General features: G+C 37.1%; 1 protein-coding gene across 1 annotated transcript in view; it reads left to right on the forward strand.

Annotated features, from left to right (window-relative positions):
* The window catches only part of CFAP74 (cilia and flagella associated protein 74), a 131,027-nt gene that overhangs the window by 63,484 nt on the left and 46,394 nt on the right, over positions 1-21,149 (forward strand). Inside the window, exons 18-21 of the mRNA XM_074218707.1 lie at positions 8,239-8,386; positions 12,585-12,685; positions 14,079-14,201; positions 17,585-17,706. Coding sequence (XP_074074808.1) covers positions 8,239-8,386; positions 12,585-12,685; positions 14,079-14,201; positions 17,585-17,706 — 494 coding nt within the window. The remainder of the gene's footprint in view (positions 1-8,238; positions 8,387-12,584; positions 12,686-14,078; positions 14,202-17,584; positions 17,707-21,149) is intronic.

The following is a 21,149-nucleotide window of genomic DNA, read 5'->3' on the forward strand; positions in this document are numbered from 1 at the left end:
GACCTCTGCAGTCCACATTCCAGTTAGCCACAAAAGTCATTTTTCTGAAGAGCAGGCCTAGCCATCTCACCCTAGCCTACCCTCTATTCAATAAATTTAGTGACTCCCTATCACCTCCAGAATCAAATTTTTAAAACTCTCCTGTTTGGTGTTCAAAGTCCTTTGCAATCTATCCTCTGGAACTTTGCATATCTTTATAGTTTATTCTATGCCTCCATCCCCACTCCCTTACACACACATGCATTCTTCAGTTCAGTGACATTTGTTGTTCATATAAGACCCTCCATCTCCCCAATGGAATCATTTTCCCAGCCTTACCTAGAATTCTCTACTTTCTCATTTCCACTTCCTGGATTACCTGGGTTTCTTTGAGTCTCAGCTAAAATTCCACTTTCTACAGAAAATTTTTCCTGATTCTTCCCAAGTTTGGCACCTTCCTTCTGCTGATTATCTGTGAATTACCTTTGTTTGTTCTTCTTCATTAAACTGTATACTCCTTGAGGGTAGGACCATCTTTTGCCTTGTTTTTGTATCCCTAGAACTTTTCACAATCAGTTGGTACTTCATGGTTGTTGCCCTTCATTCTTGAAAGGACCAAAATGATATCACTATGTTGGGGTCCAACATACAAGGTGTACAGGTTGTCCAACTGAGGCTGATCAGACCAAAAGGAGCTTAGAAGGCTCTACCACAGGTTGGACATGCAAACAATTAAATGCTTGACTGACTGGAGTTCTGGTCCATGAGTTGTTTTCTCACAAATTTCATAATCCAGAATAGTTTAAACTTCATGTAATTCAGACCCTCTGCTGTTGCTGCTGCTGCTGCTGCAGATTGAGTTAGAAAACCACATATTAACATTATCTATGTCCCATGTATTTTTATTTTTTTGTTAACTATTTCTCTCTGGTTAAATCAGTTCTTAGCATGTGTTTGATACCTCTAAGTTAGAGAGCATTCCCCAGCAATTCTGCCTCCCATCTTCTTTCTTCTCTACTCATATTTAATGTATTGTCACAAACTTTAGAGGATCAGAACTGTTCTGCTTGCCTCAAAGAGAATAGAACATTGGATTTAAATCCATTTTTCATATATATGTTGCATTGAATTCCCATTAGTGTCAGCTGTAGACTTCCTGTAACAAGCAAGAAAAACCTGCCATACAGAGAAGTTTAAATTTGAAGATAGAAAAATGATATTCTCTAGTTTAAGGGTGTTGAACTCAAATACAAACAGGGGCTAGTACTAAACCATACATTTGTTGTTGTTTGGTCATTTCAACCCTCTCTAATTCTTCATGACCCCATTTGGAGTTTTCTTGGCAAGGGTACTTGAGTGGTATGCTGTGTCTTCTCAATTTGTTTTACAAATGAGAAAACAGGATGAAGTGACTTGCCCAGGGTCGCTCAACTAGTAAGTGTCTGATGCCAGATTTGAAGTAATTGCACCACCTAGCTATCCAAGTCATCATAAAGATGCCTTCAGGCAGCACATCAACTTCATTTTTAATATGTAGTGCTCTCTATATTTTATTGTATTTTTGTTTATTTTGTCAAATATCTCCTAATTATATATTTTTTATTTTTATTTATTTAAGGCCATGGGGTTAAGTGACTTGCCCAAGGTTACACAGCTAGGCAATTATTAAGTGTCTGAGGCTTTGAACTCAGGTCTTCCTGACTCCAGGGCTGGTACTCTATCTACTGTGCCACCTAGCCACCCCTCCTAATTATATTTAATCTGATTTAGCCACCCTCAAGAATTTTCCCCTACCAGGGGTCACATAGTCAACACCTTTGCTAGAACCAATAACAAAAATATTTATGTTAAAATAAATTTTTGGTTTTTTGTTATTTCATTACCTATTTTTCCCATTGTATCTCTCCCCGTCCCTTCCCAGAGAACCATCTCTTACAGCAAAGAAGAAAAAAAGAGGAAGAAATAAAGATTTCCCCAAAACTAACCAACATGTTTTTTGATATTTTTTCCAACTGCATATCATGAAAGCCTTTCAACATTCATCCATTTGCATATTCATAAGTTACACATTTTTCCACCCCCCTCCCTTTCCATCCCCGCCCCCTCCCCCAAGCCAGTAAAAATGATACATGTACACTTATGCTCAATATGTTCATATATTAGTCATTTTGTGGATGAGGAATTAGGACCAAGGGAAAATAAAGAAAACCATGGAATAAGAAGGAAAAACATAAAAACCTTTCTTTAAAAAGTGAACATAGTATCCATTCAGATTTTGTGCTATTTTTGTGTTTTTGTTGTTTCTCCTCTGGGTCTGGACGACGCTGTCCATAATAGGTCTCCCAGGGTTTTCCTAGATCTCTGAACTCTGAGAGGAGCTGCATCAATCAGAGTCAATCACTTCACAACAACATTTTTTAAAAAATCTGATTTTATATTAAGTGTTCCATAACCCTAGTCCCCCACCTCTACAAAAACATAGGAGAAAATACCTTTTCTATTTTAACTTAATCATTATAACAAATCTCAGACTTCAGTTTCAATTGTTTTATTATTATTTTGTTGCTATTCTTTCCATTTACAGGATTGTAGTAAAGAGAGTAAGCTTGCAGATAGATAATAAGCCCTATCAGGGGCTTCAGGTTTGAAAGATATTAAATAGACTCATTATTTTTGGTTAGGTCTTCTTGAGAATGTGAAATTTGGAAAGAATCTAAGTGTTTTCTTAGCTTGAGGACATGAAAAGGGAAATGGAGAAAGAATCCATTAAGCCCAATCTTAAATAAAGGATTGTTGGCTGAAAGTAGCTTGATGATTGAGAAGAGAATTGGGTCAGAACCAACAAAAGATTGGAGTGAGACACTTTTTCCAGCCTAAGACAACTTAGGAGGAAAGATCTGTGACTCTGGGATGGGGGCCTGCCTAAAATATAGGGGTTTGGGGAGGGGGGAGAAGCACCAATAGTGGGCCTTGGAAGTGGCTGTACAGGGGAAGCAGCGCCTTTGGGAGCTCTCAGACTACAGAGAATAAGGAAGTCAGGAAATTAGAAAGAAATTACAGCGGACTCTTTGCTGGCACTGGGTGCAGGAGATTTTGCTTACCCTTACACAATTTTGGGTTACAGTGCCAGGGCTAAGGGGAGTGCAACCACAGGGAAGGAGGAGCTGTTCCAGGGTGCAAAGCACTAGTATTTGAAGCTGCAAGAGAGCAAGGTCCCATCCTAGGTAGAGACCAGAGTTCAGGCCAGAAAAGCAGTTAACAAACCTCTCCTTGGATCATACCATCTTGGAAGCACCAAAAACTTGTTGATCCCTAGACCTAGTTCTGAAAATAGCAGCATTAAAAACCTGAAACTTGGGACTGAGCCTTTCTGCCCAACACCTCACTCTCCACTTAACAGAACCCAATTTTAACATAAAGTTAAAAGTCAAGAAATAGATTGCAAAAATGAGCAAGCAACCAAAAAAGGAATTGATTATTTAAAAAAACTATGATGACAGGGAAGATTAAGAAACAAACTCAAAATGAACAATACTGTAATAACCTAAAGCAAAACCTCAAAGAAAAAAAAGTGAATTGGAGACAAGTTCAAAAAGAATTCCTGAAAATTATTAAAGGCAGTCAGAAGCAAAATAGAATTTTGAGAAATGGGAAAATAGGATCAAAGAAAGTCAAAGTAGCCATAATTGTGAATGTGAATGGGATGAACTTATCCATAAAACGGAATCAGATAGCAGAAAAGATTTGAAACCAAAATTCAACAATATGTTTTTAACAAAACCATAGAGTAAAAAATTAGGATCTGAAGCAGAATCTATTATGCTTCAACTGAGGTAAAAAAAAAAAAGACAAGATCTGTCTCACAGATCATGATCTCACATAAGTTAAAGCAAAAATAGACCTAATTAAAAGATAATTAGGGAAGCAACATTTTGCTAAATCCTAAAGGAAAAGTTAAATGAGTTATGGGAGCAAATGGAGAGTAAAATTATAGTGCTGTGGAATCTCAACTTTCCCCTCTCAGAATTAGGCAAGTCTAAAAATAAATAAGACATTAAATAGATGAATAAAATTTTAGAAAAGTTAGATATGATAGACCACTGGAGAAAATTGAAAATGAAAATTGAAAGGAATACACTTTTTTTCTCAGCTGAACATAGAACTTTCACAAAAACTGATCATGTAGGCATTAAAAACCCACAAAAATGAAGAAAAGAAGAAATATTAGATGCATTCATGCATAATACAATAAAATTGAATTCCATAAAGGGTTATAAAATATAGATTAAACATTAAAAATAAGAGGAAAAATTATGGAGCCTGAAAGCAGACTAAAGCATACTATTTTCACTTTTTAAAACTTGTTTTATGTTTTTTCCCCTTTAGTTTTGATTCTTTTTTCACAGCATGACTAATATGGAAATATGTTAAATAAGATGGTACATGTGTAATCTATATCAGATTACTCGCTGTCATGAAGAGGCAAGGGGGGGAGGTAGAAAATGTGATTCAAAAGCTTACAAAAAGATGAATGTTGAAAATTTTGCATGATATTTAAAAAAAGTAAAATAACATTAAATAAAAGAATGAGTAAGTCAAAGAACAAATTACAGAAAAAATAATTTCACAAAAGAGAATGACAACAATGAAACAACATAATAAAATTTATGGGATGCAGCCAATGCAATACTTAGAAAAGTTAGCTCCAAATGCTTATATCAATAAAACAGAGAGAGCAGATTGATGAACTGAACTCACAAATAAAAAAAAAACAAATTAAAAATCACCAATTAAACACCAAAATGTAAATCTTGAAAAAATCAAAGGAGAGATAATAAAATTGAAAGTAAAAAAAGTTAAACTAATAAAACTAGAATGTGATTTTATGAAACAAAATTAGAAGAAAGAAAATTAGTAGAAGAAAGATCAAATTACTAGTATCAGAACTGAAAAAGGGTGAATGCACCATAATGAAGATGAAATTAAATTAAGAGCTATTTTGTTCTTAATTGCAATTAGCAAAAAGCAATAGAATGCTTTAAAAAAAAACCCTTTTCTTAGAAAAGAAATTACACAACCCATCAGTGAGCTGCCTAAGAAAAAATCCTCAAGCCCAGATGGATTCACAATTGATTTTTATCAAGCATTTAAAGATCAATTCCAGGACCATATAGATTATTTGAGAAAATAGGCAAAGGAGTTCTACCAAATTCCTCTTACGATACAAATATTGTGCTAATCACCTAAACTAGAAAGAGCAAAAACAGAGAAAGAACTACAGACCAATCTAATGACTATTAATGAAAAATGAAAATAAAATACCAGCAAGGAGTTTACAATAATATATCACAAAGTGATACATCATGACCAGGTGGGATTTATACCAGCAATGCAAGGCAGATTAACTATTAGGAAAACTATCAGCATAGTTGACTATCAATCAATCAATAAAAAAAGATGCAGAAATTTTTTTTTACAAAATACAACATTCATTACTATTAAAAACACTATAAAGCATAGGAATAAATGGGGTTTTCCTTTAAATGATAGGTAGTAACTAAAACCATTAGCAAGCATTATTTGTAATGGAGATAAGCTAGAAGCCTTCCCAATAAGATTGGGGTGAAGCAAGGATGTTTAGTATCACCATTGTTATTCAGTATTGTGCTAGAAATGCTAGCTATAGCAATAAGGCAAGAAAAAGAGTTTTAAGAAATTAGAACAGACAAGAAAACAAAACTTACTCTGTTGATAATATGATAGTATGCTTAGAGAATCAACTAAAAAACTATTTGAAACAATTTTAGCAAAGTTTAGGAATATAAAATAAACAACTACAAATAATTAATATTTCTACATATTACCCACAAAGTTCAGCAAGAAGGGAAAAAAGATGTCCCAATTAAAATAATTGCAGACAATATAAATACTTGGAGGCACATTAATTGAAATATCAATAAATCAAATCAATATAATAAAAATGACATATTGACTAGAGAAAAGAAAATGACAAATGATGAGAAAGACATGAAAAATTGTCAACAATGTACTGTTGGTAGAATTATAAACTGATCTAATCATTCTGTAGAGTAATGTGGAACTATGCCCAAAGGGTTTGAGCCAGCAATATTATAACTAGATCTGTATCCCAAAGAGATCAAAGAAAATGGAAAATGTCATACATAAATATATATATATTGCAGTTCTTTTTGTCATGGTAAGGAATTGCAAATTAAGGAGATATCCATCACTTGATGAATGACTGAACATTAGTATATGACTGTGATGGAATCCTATTATGTTATAAGAAATAATAAGAAGGATGGTTTCTAAAGACATAGAGGAAGACTTACATTAACTGATCAAATCAAAGTGAGGAGAACCAAGAGAACATTATCCACAGTAACAGGAATTTTTGTACAATAATCAAATGTAAGTGACTTGGCTATAGTCTGATCAATGAAATGATCCAATACAATTTGGAAGGACTTATGATGAAAAATATCCGCCTCCAAAGAGTAAACAGATGAAGTCTGAGTACAGATTGAAGATTTTTAACTTTATTTTCCTTGCCTTTTTTTTGCAACATGGCTACAATGTAAAAATATTTTGCACAATTTTACCTGGGTAATTGATATCACATTTCTTTGCCTTCTCAACAGGTAGGGAAAGGCAGGAGGGTGGGGGAAAGAATTCAGAACTCAATTTTTTTTTCAAGAAAATGTTAAAAGAGGCAGCTAGGGGGCATAGTATATAGAGTACTGACCTTGGAGTCAGGAGGCTGAGTTCAAATTCTGATTCAAACACTAGATACTAGCACATAGACCTTGGGCATGTCATTTAACCCCAATACCTTGCCAAAAAAAAAAAAAAACCAAAAAGAACCAAATGTTAAAAAGTGAGGAGGCTAGGTGGTACAGTGGATAGAGCACCAGCCCTGGAGTTAGGAGTACCTGAGTTCAAATCAGGCCCCAAACACTTAATAATTACCTAGCTGTGTGGCCTTGGGCAAGCCACTTAATCCCATTGCCTCGCAAAAACCTAAAAAAATTAAAATTAAAAAAATAAACTAGTACAGCTTTGAAGAGTTTGAAGAACCCCTTAGAATTTCTGGAGTCAATATCAATATGCATGAAGGGAATTTGGTTGTTGCCCTTCATTCTCAAAGAAGAACAAAATGACATGACTATGTTGGAGCACATTATGTCAGACTGTGACTGATCAGACCAATAGGAACTCAGAAGACTCTATTACAGGTGGGGCACAAATCGTTCATATGAAGTAATTGTCACTAAATAATGTATGATGTCTGCTTCATAGGCATCTAAATAGTAAATTACTTCATTAGTTAGTTGGTCAGCCAACAAACGTGTATTATTAAGCATTTACTTTGTAGGAGGTGTGTAACACCCTTAAATAAATTTCAGAGATTTCTCAAGGTATGAAGAGAAAGAGTCTTAATTCAGTTCTCAAGAAGCTGACCTCAACTCAGCCATATAGATGGGAGAGTAAGATAATGAGAGACTTGAACAAGAACAATATATATGGTTCCTAACATGTCCCCCCCCCCCATGACCCATCCTCATTAGTTAAGAATGTGGTCTTCACAATCTAAGCACGTAAGCTAATTTAAAGAAAAGCATATAATCCAAAGAGAGAAGCATGTATCTCCTCCAGTCCTGAGGAATGTATGGACGTCTGGATTCAGTTATAGGGAGCCAGATCAGTTTGCTTTTTTATATTCTGGTCATGATAATATTCACTAACATCCCAGAAGTTGCTTGTCAGGGAAGGAGGGGCAGAAGAGACATAACCTAAAGCTCAGTTTATTCTAATCTATAATATTTTCCTGAAGAAATATCAGACTTTATCCCATTCAGAAGCATGTGGTAAGTACTGGAGATATAAAGGCAGGTAAAGTCAGCCCCTACCATGTGTTACCATTCCATTGGTGGAGTCAATGTAAGAAGCACTTTGAACCAACAAGGCCTGTGCCTTGGTTTGGATGTCCTACAGTTAATGGACCTGCAGACTAAATATGGGTCCCTAAAATAGGAGAATATTCTAATAGTCAATCACCAAACATTTATTAAGTTCCTGCCATGACATGTGCTATGCTAGATACTGCTGATAACAAACACAAAGAAGGAAAAGAATCACTATTCACAAAGTGGTTACATTCAGTTGAGCGTATAATTATATATTTGAAAATTAAGTGAAGGTTTTGTCTTTTTTTTTTTTTATCAATTTGCCATTTAGAGCACTGTTTATTCATTAGATGATAGAATTATGGAGGAGAAAATCGCCACCAACCTTCTGGATGCCCAGGGCGAGGAGATCTATTGTCCTCCCTCTGTAAATATCATTCCAGGCATGAACCCTAAAAACTTAGACAGCCTCACTGAAGGTAAGATCTTCGGTTTAGATGGAGTAAGTATTGCTACTAAGTCATGCGTTCAGGAGATCCCGGATCAGAGAGTCTTAACCTAGGATCCATGAATTTGGTTTTTTTAATATTTTGACAAGTATATTTCAATAGAGAGTATCTCAAAAGTCTTAGTGGAATTCTAACCATTAATAGTTTAAATAATAATCTTTAAAATAATAATATATAAATAACAAATAGCTTATTAAATTCCATTTAGACTTTTTGGATTTGCTATACAATCAGTTTCCTTTATAATCTTATGTGTTTTATTTTATTCATTTAAAACATTCTGAGAAGATGCTCAGAGAATTCCCAAGATCATCAAAGGGAACATAACACAAAGAAGTTAAACAACCATTTTCTGACAGTGTCAAAGTCTACAGAGCTACCAAGTTTTCTATCCCATGATCCCATCCTGGAACACGCGATTTCTCATCTTACCTTGACTTAGCCTCTCACAGAACATGGTTGAAATGGGATTGGATTAAATGTAAGACAGAGAGGGTCCCAACCAAGTCACAGGTATTGCTAAATATTTTAAGGAGTCATGTAATATTATTTTAAAATTATATTTTTTTGAATCTGCAAATTGAAAGAATGCTATCTGATTGGGACAGAGTCTAGTACTAATCTCCTGCTGCTCAGACCCAGCCCTAAATCAGGACCTTGTACAGTGGTTGGGGAACAGCAATCAGAATGAAAGGGGGGGAAAGCTCCTGTTATATTCATATATAGACCAATAAAATAAATTTCCTTATTGACCATATCCAAAAAAGTATGGGCCTCAATTTATATTCTGAACCCTTCATTTTTCTATCAAGAGGTGACTGTCATGGGTCCTTTGAAATCATGGATGGTCATGATATAATTCTAAGTTTTTTCAAAATTATCTTTTCCATACTGTTTTCATTGTATAAAAAAAGGTCCTGCTAGCTCTGTTTCTTCATTCTGCATCTGTTCATATGAGTCTTTCTATTGAAACCACCTTGGTCATCATTTCTTATAGTACAAATAATACTCCATCGAATTTATATACCATAACTTGTTCAGCCATTCCCTAAACAATAGCCACCTCCTCTGATTCCCAATCTTTGTTACCTCAGAAAGAACTACAAATATTTTTGTGCCTCCTTAGAGATCTTTTATAATTTCTTGAAATATTACTTCTAGTCTCATAATTTTGATCATTGAGTTTAGATATTTCTCCTCAATTCTTTTTTATTCCAGATTTTTGCTATGAGATGCCTTATAGTTTCTTCTTTTTATCCAATATTTTGATTCTTTAAAAATTTATTACCATTAGTTTCATTTTGGTACAATCTAATCTTCAGGGAGTTTGTTGCTTGGACAAGGTTTTGCACCACATGCTAAACTGTTAATTTCCTTTCCAGTATTTTCTATAGCTCTTACCTCTCACTTCTTTACCTATTTTTCTCAAATGTTCTCATTTTATCTATAAAAAAACTTTGTTAAACTCTTGTTTCATCTCTTCCAAAAATTCTAATTGAATTCATGCCCAAGCTGAATTTTTCTTTGAGGTTTTGTTTTTGGATGTTTGGAAGTCATCCTCTTCTTCTAGCCTTCTGAAGAAAGCCTCCTTTTCACCACAATAACTTTTTGTGATGGCTTTTTTTTTTTAATTTTTTCTCATTCTTCCAGTTTATGTCCCGACTTTAGGCTTGATCTTAGGGCTGGACACCGTGAACTTCTGGAGGGAAAATCTGAGCTAGTCCTGCTGTTTGTTTCTTGGGGTACTGAGAGCTATTTCAGAATCTCATAGACAGCCCAGAATGGGGAACTGCAAACTTTCAGTGCTCCCAAAGGGGTTATGGTCCAGAGCAAAATCTGATTGCTGACTCCCTACCTCTCTACAAGGTCCTGATCTGGGTTTGAGTAGCAGCAGAATGCTACTAGACTCTGTCCCAATCAAATAGCAAAGAAGCTCTGTTCATTTGAAATGACAGAACTGCATGCTTCCCCTAAGTCTATGATCCCTGAACTGGTTATTTTTCTACAGGCTTCAGTCTGTGGTAGGATCTGGACCTTTGCTCTGCTCATGGGGACCTGAGACATCCCTCCGCTGCTCAGTATATTGCACAAAGCCTCCTGCCATTGCCTAATGCCTCCCCTGGATATTTACCCAAAACTTGATATTGGACCACAAAGTTGGCAGTTGGCATATTCACATCTTAGAATCTAATATATGTCCTGGGGAGACCAGGATGGGTCTGGGACCTCCTCTCCCTGAATTCCTTCCCCAAAATCCACAGTCTTAATTCTGTCTCCCTGTGCCAACCTGAGCTGGAAAAATGTAAAAAATGACTCACTATTCCTTTTTTTCTTGCACTTGCTCATCTGAATTTCATCTGGTACATTTCTAGGTCTGTTTGGAGAAGTTTGGCAGGTAAAAGGTAGAGAGGGGAACTTGCTGTAGTGTTCCCTACTACTCCTCCCTCTTGGCTGTACCCCTAGAATTCTGATTTTCACATGGACCCAAGAGACAAAGATGTATTGTTGAAGAAAAACTTCCAAACTAGTACCTACATTCCTTTATACATTTTTTCTACCAAATATTAATTTGTTTTTTTCTAACTACATGCAATTGTAGTTTTTACCAATCATTTTTGCAAAGTTTTGAGTTTTACATTTTTCTCCCTCCCTACTTTTCCTCCCCACTCCCTCTGTCAAAAAGCAATCTATCAGGGCGGCCAGGTGGCATAGTGTATAAAGCACCGGCCCTGGAGTCAGGAGTACCTGGGTTCAAATCCGGTCTCAGACACTTAATAATTACCTAGCTGTGTGGCCTTGGGCAAGCCACTTAACCCTGTTTGCCTTGCAAAAACAAAAAAAAAAAACAAAAATCAAAAAACAAAAGTAATCTAATATAAGCTCTACATACTAAACAGATTCATATAGATCATGTTATAAGAGAAGAATCAAATTCAAATGGAAGAAAGAAAAATTAGAGAAAATGACATAATGCCTAAGACAACTTAAAAAAATTGAAGATAGTAAGTTTTGGTTGTCATTTAAACTCCATAGTTCCTTCCCTGATTAAGGATGGTATTTTCCATAAGTCTTTGATTATTGTAATGCTGAAATGAGCAAGTCCATCATAGATGATCACAAACACCCCCACTCCATGTGTTATTAATATGTTTAATGCTCTTCTGTTTCTGCTCATTTCACTCCACATCAATTCATGCAAGTCTTTCCAGGCTTTTCTGAAATCCCATCCTTCATGATTTCTTATAGAACAATAGTGTTCCATCATATACGTATACTACTATTTGTTTGACCATTCCCCAATTGATGGACATTTCCTTAGTTTCCAATTCTTGACCATAACAAAAAGAGCTGCCATGGATATTTTTGTACATGTAGGATTTTTACCTTTTTTTCATGATCTCTTCAGGATACAGACCCAGTAGTGGTATTGCTGGACCAAAAGGTATACACAGTTTTATTTTCCTTGGGCATAATTTCAAAATGCCCTCTAGAAAGACTAGATCAGATCACAACTCCACCAACAATGCATTGGTGTCCCAGTTTTCCCACATCTCCTCCAACATTGATTGTGCCTACATTCCTGAATCTAATTTTAATTGAGAGACAAGCTTAAATTTGGGGGGTCAGTTATTTAGTTTTAAGTGGATTTTTTTTAAAAAAAGCACACTTAGTGAGACTCACAGCTTCCTTGCAGTAATTAGTATTAAAACAAAGTGTTACAATGGGAGCCAAGACAGAATTTCCCCATTATTCCTCCTCTGATGTGACCACCAATGTTTTCATTCTTTTAGTCTTTATCCTGCTCCATCTCAAAGTCCAGTAGCACCCATTGCTTTTGTCCCATATTTATATGAAAAACAGCAAGGACATTCATGGACCTTTGGGAGCAATTGCCTTCAATCTTTTCTTCTTTAACAATAAGCCAAGCAGATGAAACTTCTCTGTTAAAAAGAAGAGGTGGAGTCATCTTCAGAATCATCAACCAGATTTTCCCTTTCTATTCATTAAGAAAACTTTTAAAAATTTACCACCAATGTAACCAGTCTACCTTAAACACATCTATACCTGGGTGCCCAACCTTGTGCTGGGTTGCATTATTGGTGGATGAGGGGAAAGGTTGGGGTCTCTGCCTTCTGGGATCTCTCAATCCTTCTGTTTCTATTTCCAGAATCAAACCAAGAACATACCATCAAAACAGTCGAAGATAAAATAGAGGAAAATGTAGAAATTAGCTCTACTGAAGACCAAGCAGAAATCAGATTGGGAGAGGTAAAAAACACCCCAAACTGTGGACCCCAACCTAGTTAATATTGTCCTGCATACATTCAGATTCAAAGCAGTGCCTGAAGTGACAACACCTCCTTTGTTAACCCCAAACTGTTTATGCAACACCACTTTATTGCTAACAACTTTATTATTGCTGTAGTTCAGTTGTTTTCATTGTGTCCGACTTTTTGTGACTCCATTTGGGGTTTTCTTGGCAAAGTTTGCCTGGAATGGTTTGCCCTTTCCTTGTCCATCTCACTTTACAGATGAGGAAAGTGAGGTAAACAGGATTAAGTGACTTGTTCATGGTCACACAGCTACTAAATATCTGAGATTGGATTTGAACTCAAGTCATTCTGACTCTAGGCCCAGGATCTATTTATTGGGCCATCTACTTGCTCCATCAACTCTGATCAAGTTTTAAAGAAGAAAAACATAGGATTCCTTATTTTCCCAAAATGAGTCTGATTTTTTTTAGGTTTTTGCAAGGCAAATGGGGTTAAGTGACTTGCCCAAGGCCACACAGCTAAGTCATTATTAAGTGTCTAAGACTGGATTTGAACCCAGGTACTCTTGACTCCAAGGGCAGTGCTTTATCCACTATGCCACCTAGCCACCCCAATGAGTCTGATTCTACCACAACTCCTTGGGTACTGAAATAATCCTGGTCACCAGAGTATTGGGGGGGGATCCTCTTTCTTTTCAATAGCCCAAAGACATCCATATAGTACACATATGGTCATCTTTGACCTTGAGAACTTCAAAGAAATCATACGGTTTGCATAATGTAGGAATCATATGCAGCTTGTTGAGATCCTTATTACATTGATTTCAGAAAAACTTGAGTTCAAATCCAGCCTCAGACTCTTATTAACTGTATGATCCTGGGCAAGTCACTTAACTTCTCTCTGCTTCTGTTTTCTCAATTATAAATAATAACAGCATCTACCTCCCAGGTTTGCCATGAGGATCAAATGGGATAATATTTGTAAAGTATCTGACACATATTGGACACTTAATACATATGCGTTCTCTTCCTTTTTCTATTTTTTGTAATCCTATGTACTGTATTTCTTTTATATACTTAAGGAAAGCTCATCTTCCTGAGTTCGAATCTGATTCAAATCCAGCCTCAGACACTTACTGTGTGATTCTAGACAAGTCATTTAGCCCATTTGCCTCAGTTTCCTCATCTGTCAAATGAACTGGAGAAGGAATTGGCAAACCACTCCAGGATCCTTGCCAAGACCACCCCAAATGGGATCACAAAAAGTGAGATACAACTGATCAACGACAACATACTTCAGGCTCTGTGATAGGCACTGAGAATCCAGGGAAAGGCAACCCCCTTCTCCCAACATTGGCTAACTCCACCTAAACTTCTCTTTCTGGGCAGATGACAACCAATGAAATTGGACCCTTCAGCTCCATCAAAATTCCCATAATCTTCAGCCCAACAATCCCAGGATCTTCAGAAACCAAATTCCAACTCACATTTAAGAACCTTGATTGCAGACCTGTATGTATCCCAGTTCTTTTTGCTTGGGTTTTTTTTTTTCCCCAGACACAAGGGATTCTTTCCTGCAGAATGGACGACTCTTAGTCTAGGATGTTGGGGACAGGGAGCGAGGAGAGGGAACAAAGGAGGGAGTGGTGGAAGTTGGGACAGAGTAAAATAAATGTCAAGGAACTGAGTCACAGAGTGCTCATAGAGATAACAGGGCCAAGTAGCCGGGGGAAACTCGAGAAATGATGTTTTCCTGCCACTGGAAGTTTCCTAGAGGAAAATGAAAGACAGTAAAGGACTTTTTTTTTTAAAGAGAGCAATGAGCCACTAGATCTCTTTCATCAGGGTCATGGCTACCTTCTTCAGAATTTCCATTTGGAACAAATATCCATGAATCATAGCATATTTAAAAACAAATACTTTATCACCCATTTATAAGTTGTTGGTAATTTTTTTCAAATACATACCAATATTTTAAAAGCTCATTCTGTATATCCAAGTATATAATTTTCTGTTTCCCCCTTTACTCTGTCTGTCTACGCCTTCTCAGTCTCTTCTGCTGGCTTCATTCTCCAGGCTTGTCTCTAAACTATGAGGTTGCCCATCTTTCTGTCCTCAACCCTCTCCTCTTCTCTAGATGCTTTCTGTTTGTGCCCTTATAAGCTTCTGGGGTCTTAATTATCCAGAGATAGACCCCTCTTTTCCCAGTTTCTCTTCTGATCTTTGGTCTTGTATCACCAACTTCCTTAATAGACATCTCAAACTGAAGAATCAACATGTTCAAAACAAATCATTATCTCCCCCCCCAAAAAAATTCACCCTTCTTTCAAACTTCCTGATTTCCATTGAGGGACCTACCATTCTACTTGCTTTCCAAGTTCATGCTCTCATCATTTTTCCTAGATCCCTTAATCTCCCTCATCCCGTGTGTATAATCAGTTACCAAATTTCTATCTGTACAACATTTCTCATATGCAACGCCTTCTCTCCACTATTTTTGCTATTTTTCTTCAAGCCTTCATGATCTCTTGATTGGACCATTGCAAAAGTCTCCTATTTGGCCTCCCCATCTCAAGACTCTCCTTCACCTTCCACATTGCTGCTAAAGTGATTTTCCTTATGCGCAAATCTGACCAGGTCACTCACTACTCAAAAAACCCAATGCCTCTTTTTCCTCAGGAATAAAATATGAACTCACAGAGTACTCTGCTTATTTTTTAAAACCCTTTATAACATCATCCCAGTCTATCTTTCCAGCTCATTACACATCACTCCTCTCCCTGTATTCTACAGGTCCAGTAATCTATAATCTAATAGTCATTTACAAATGACATTCCATCTCCCAACTCTGTAGCTTTGCTTTAGCTATGCCCCCATGCCAAGAATGCTGTGCCCTCTCCTCTAACCTTAAAGAATCCCTTGCCTCCTTTATCATTTGGGGAAAACTTTTCTGATCCACCAGCACACAACCCAAAAATAGCTGGTGCCCTCGCTCTCTCCCCAATTACCTTGTGTTTTATTATTTTATATTTATTCTAAACATATGTAAATATGTTTGTTTTGTCTCCAGAGAGAATGGAAGTTTCTCAAGGGCAGAGGTTATTGCATTCTATGTCTTTGTATCTCCAACAGCTAGCATCATGACTGGCATATACCAGATGTTCAATAAATGCTTACTGATTGATCAGTTAATTAATTTAGCCCCATATGTGTGTCTTTTGTTCACAAAGTCACTAACAACAAAAGCCTTCATCGATCCATGACCTAACAGCTCCAGAACTATATAACACTGCCCTCTCTATTGTGCAGTCTTACCAAAGGAACTGTTGTGGATCAAGGGCAGAAGTTTTCTTTGCTCTTGTTCCATCTGATCTTTAAAACTGAGAAGCTCCCAAAGACTAAATTTGTCTCCTTTGAACATTTTTCAAATGTCAAGTTTTTATTAGCTCTTACATGCTCTTCCTGAGCAAGTCACTGAACCCTATTTGCCTTAGTTCCCTCATCTGTAAAATGATCTAGAGAAGGAAACAGTCAACCACTCCAATAGCTTTGCCAAGAAAACCCCAAATAGGGTCATGGAGAGTCAGACACGCCTGAAAAATGACATGATTTTGAGAAATCACATGACTCTCTTCTTGTTCTACTATCTATTCACTTGCTCCTTCTCAATCTTCCTTGTTGGATTTTTTCCCCACTAACTGTAGGTGTCCCACAAGGCTCTGTCCTGGGCACTCTTACCTTCTCCCTCTGAATTATTTCACTTGGGGATATACCATGAATTTAATCATCACCTCTCTACTGGTGTTTCTCAAATCTAATCTCTCTGCTGACTTCTAGTCTCACATCTCCAACTGTCTTTTGGACATCTTGAATACACATCTAATAGACCATGTGTAATCAAAACTCAACTCAATCTATTTCCCTCTAAACCCTCTGCCCTTCTGGTACAGACCCTTATCACATCGCACCTGAATTATTACAGTAATTGCTGGTGGGTCTGCCTGCCCCAAACTGTCTTTTGCCTCTTTCTGTATTGTACTGTAATGTAATAACCTGGCTCATAGTATGTGCCTAATAAATGCTCATCCATCATTCTTCAACTATCTTTGACTAATTCAGTTCAATGAGAAGTCATTAAGAATCTGCCATGCTCCAGACTCACCCTAGGCACTGAGAATACAAAGAAAAAATTCCTTGATCATTTATATAGTAAATCATATACAATATAACTACAAAGTGATTTCTGGTGGAAAGATATGGTTTTAATATGAAGAGCTGTTGTTAATAATAGAACAATATTCCAGAGAACACCAAGAAGGGTAGGGCACAGTAAGATAGAACATTGGGTCAGACAGGTTAAATATGACTAGAGGGAGAGAAATGGTGTACAGAGAAAGGAGCTTTTGCCTAGGCAGTCAGTGTTGTAGTGTAGTATAAGGCAAAAGTTCGGTTATACTTTTTTAAAAGCAACAATAGTAATATTGATTTGATGATCAATCTCTAAGCAGGAAGTGGAAAGCAGACTGGTGGGATATGAAGATGAGGCTGGGAATATACCTGGAGGCAGAGAGAGCTCAGGTTGTTAGTTTCTGCTCCTGCCTGATGGTCAAGGCAAGCTTTGGTGAAGTCCTGGGGCCTGCCTGGTTATAGAGGTGTCCGGGACATTTTGAGATACTCACCTGTGTTCGCCCTTCAGGCCAGTTCTATTCCAAGGCTCACTCCAGTGTTGTTAGATTATTGGCGGAAATGGTGGACTGAGGAGGAATTCTAAAGAGTTTGGGAGAAAGGTCCATTGAATTGTTTCTCATTTCATGATGATTAATAAATAGAGTTAATAAAAATTACTGATGATTGACTCAATATACCTTTTGCTGATTTTGTGTTTTTGAACCTAGTTATGTTTCACAGCCATTGGACTTGGTCTTACTGTGCCTGTCTGGGTTCCAAATCCAAATGTAGACCTGAAGGTCTGTATGTATGATCGATTATATCAAGAGGCTGTCATCATTAAAACCAGGTGAGCCCCCCCCAGGATGAAATGAAATATACTCCCATAATTCCATCACATGCCTAGGATTGGAAGGAAGGAAGGTAGTCAAGTCAAATGAATTGAGACATGATCCATATGGCTAAATCCATTGCTTATATCATAAGTAGGTTTTTGTGGTCTCTGCCTTGTGATGTGGAATAAGTCAATAACCAAGAAATGTTTATCAAGTACCTACTGTGTAGGGCAGCTAGGTGATAAAGTGAATAGAATGACCTGGAATCCAGAAGATTCATCTTCATGAGCTTAAAAATCCAGCCTCAGACTCTTAATAACTGTGAGACCCTAGGCAAGTCATTTAACTCTACCTCATTTTGTCATCTGAAAATGAGCTGGAGAAGGAAAAGGGCAAACCACTCCAGTACCTTTGCCAAGAAAATTCCACAAGGGGTCAAAAAGAGTTGGACATGACTGGAAAATGACTAAACAATGATCATTGTTCTCTCCAAAAAAGAAATGTGAAAAAACATGGTCCCAGAATCTTTGCAGAGGTGTGTGATGAGAGGTGTGGATCACTGCATATAATGTCAGAATTTTTCAAAATGATTAATTTTGTTGATCTATTTTTCCCTCTTTTTTGTTCTTTGTTATAAGGAATAGACTGGTAGGGAAGGAAGGAAGGAAAGACAACATTGGAAAACATAAATAATATGGGAACAAAACCTATCACATTTCCTTTTTTAAATGTATCATTTAACTTTAGGAGAAGGAGGAAGATATAAATCAGAGCTTTCCAATCCATCAGTCAAATCAATATGACTACCATATGCCAGACACGAGACATAAATACAAATGTGAGGTATCCCTACTAAGTAGCTTTGTTGTTGAATTGTTTTTTCAGTCTTGTCAGACTGTCCATGGAGAGTTTTTTTCTTCTCCAGTTCATTTTATAGATGAATAAACTGAAGCAAACAAGGTTAAGTGACTCACCATAGCTACTATCTGTGGTCAGATTTGAACTCACTAAGATGAGTCTAACTCCAAGCACCACCCAGCTGCTCCCAAGTAAGGGGTAGTTCATATTTTGGTTATCCATGCCAAGGATGTTGTTATTCTATCCAGTTGGATACATCTTCCTAAAAGACTATTACAAGAAACATTTCTGAGTTTCCTGTCTCCTCATTAGCTTCAGACTCCATGGCCGGCATCCTTTTGAATTTCCTCAATGGCAGAAAACTTTGGTGTACATCTAACTATTGGCTGGCAGCAGCCCCACGTTTTCCCAGATCTGGGAGCTGATTGACATGAACTAGTATTTTGGTATAATAAGTGGTGTGACTGACTATAAAGAAGCATGATTTCTATTTTTGTATGACTTAGAACTAGTTCTGAAAACAGCTCCCATTCAACCAAACTGTGGCCAAATTAATGGAGGAAAAAAATTTCAACAATAGTTTAAATAAGGATATAGTATTTTAAGAATTATTAAGCACACGCCTTCCTTAATGATTCCAATGAGTCAGCTAAGTGGCAAAGTCAGAACCCCAGACTTAGAGTCAGTAAGAAGTGAATTCAAATCAAATCTCAGACACTTACCATCTCTGTGATCCTGAGCAAGTCACTTAGCCCTTTTTGCCTGAGCTGGAAAAGGAAATGGCAAACTATTCCAGTAGTTTTGCAAAAAAAAGGGGGGGGATCCCAAAGAGTGAAGAGACAGACATGAAAATAACTGAACAAAAACAATTCCTATCCCCATTTTTACAGTCCTGCTAGGTGGTGTGAACCTGGAGTCAGTAAGACTCATCTTCCTGAATTCAGATTCAGACTCTAACATTTACTAGGTGTGACCCTGAGAAAGTCAGCTCTGTTGCTCCCAATTTCCTCAAGAAAACCCCAAATAAGATCACAAAGAGTAAGATACAACTGAACCAAACAACAAATAATCTCATTTTATAGATGAGGAAATTAATTGTCACATAATGGTCACACAATGAAAAGGGACATTTCTTTTGCATTTCTCCTAAGTCTGAAAATTCCACAGGTGAAAGCAGACTCCATGATTGAAATGGGAACATTCAAGAGTCTTTGTTTTTAAAAAATCAGCTTGATTATGTTGTCATACTTTGAAAATTAATAGATTCCTGCCCCCCTCCCCAGTTTCAAAACCACCATCACTGGCTTTTTGGTGAGTGCATTTTTCCTATGTTAAGGAGCTTTGTTATTCCTATGTTAAGGAGGTTTGCTTGGGTTTTTTACTAATGGAGGGAAAAAAATACATTACAATATATTGTGAAGTTAAGTAGCCTAGAAGATATGTTTGTAAAATGCCACCACACTACCCTGGAGAAAGATGGGGCAAGACAGGCATCATCTGAAAAAACCTGAAAGAAAAAGTCAAGGTTCCTTTCAAGTCTTGTACATCCACATCCCGTCTTCTCTGAAAGGTAATGCCAGAGAACTAAAATTGGATTTGAGTTGGCATTCTCAGAGCGTTTTTCGCAGCCACAGTATTTATTTTTGTTCCAGAGGAAAATATGAGTTCATATCGATAATTACACGGCTTCCATCTCTCTGGATACAGCCTCCAGCAGCCTTCCTCCCTCGCAGGGGAACAGAGAAGGGGAGAGGGGGAGCCATTTTTCACTTTTTTTGGGGGGGAGAAGCTATTTTTCACTTTTCTACAGTGCTCTGCATAGAATAGGTGCTTAACAAATATTTGTTGATCAATGTTGGCATGCTTTCTTTCTAGGGCAGGAAGGTTCTCAGCTACTCCCAGACCCAAAAAACTAGAACAAAACACATCTGTATTTTTGATTGTTTAGTCATGTCTGACTCTTCATGACCCATTTGGTTTTTCTTGGCAGAGTTTGGGGAGGGGGATACCATTTTCATCTTTATCTCATTTTTACAGATGAAGAAACTGAGTCCAACATAGTTAAGTGACTTGCCCAGGGTTACACAGCAAGTGTCCTCATAATTCTCTAGATAGATAGACAGACAGATAGATAGATAGATAGATAGATAGATAGATAGATAGATAGATAGGTAGGTAGATGATATAATGTATGTATATAGAAAGGCAGAGATGATTGATCCTACCTGTATGACCCTTGACAAGCCATTTCACATTCCTTAGCCTCAGTTTTCTTGTCTGACAAATAGAGGAGTAGGCCTAGATGATTTCTGGAGTCCCTTCCAGCTCCAGATCTAAGATCCTTTAGAGTTACTTTACTCAAAACAGAATTTCTTTGTCATTTATGTGACATACCCTAGTCATTTAACCACGTTGTCTAAAAAAAGAAACCAGATCTCAGAGCCCAGAGTACAATGATTGATGGTTAAGAATGGGCCATTCTGATGCACCTGTATGTCCATCTAAGGAAAGGAAGATGCTGGCTCAGAAGCCAGACTTGGGGACCCAAGGTGTTGATATGGTGGCTTTCTTTTCTCCAATCCTTTTCCTGTGAACATGC

Source organism: Macrotis lagotis, chromosome 1 (genome assembly GCF_037893015.1).
Source record: "Macrotis lagotis isolate mMagLag1 chromosome 1, bilby.v1.9.chrom.fasta, whole genome shotgun sequence".
NCBI classification, from domain to species: Eukaryota; Metazoa; Chordata; class Mammalia; order Peramelemorphia; family Peramelidae; genus Macrotis; species Macrotis lagotis.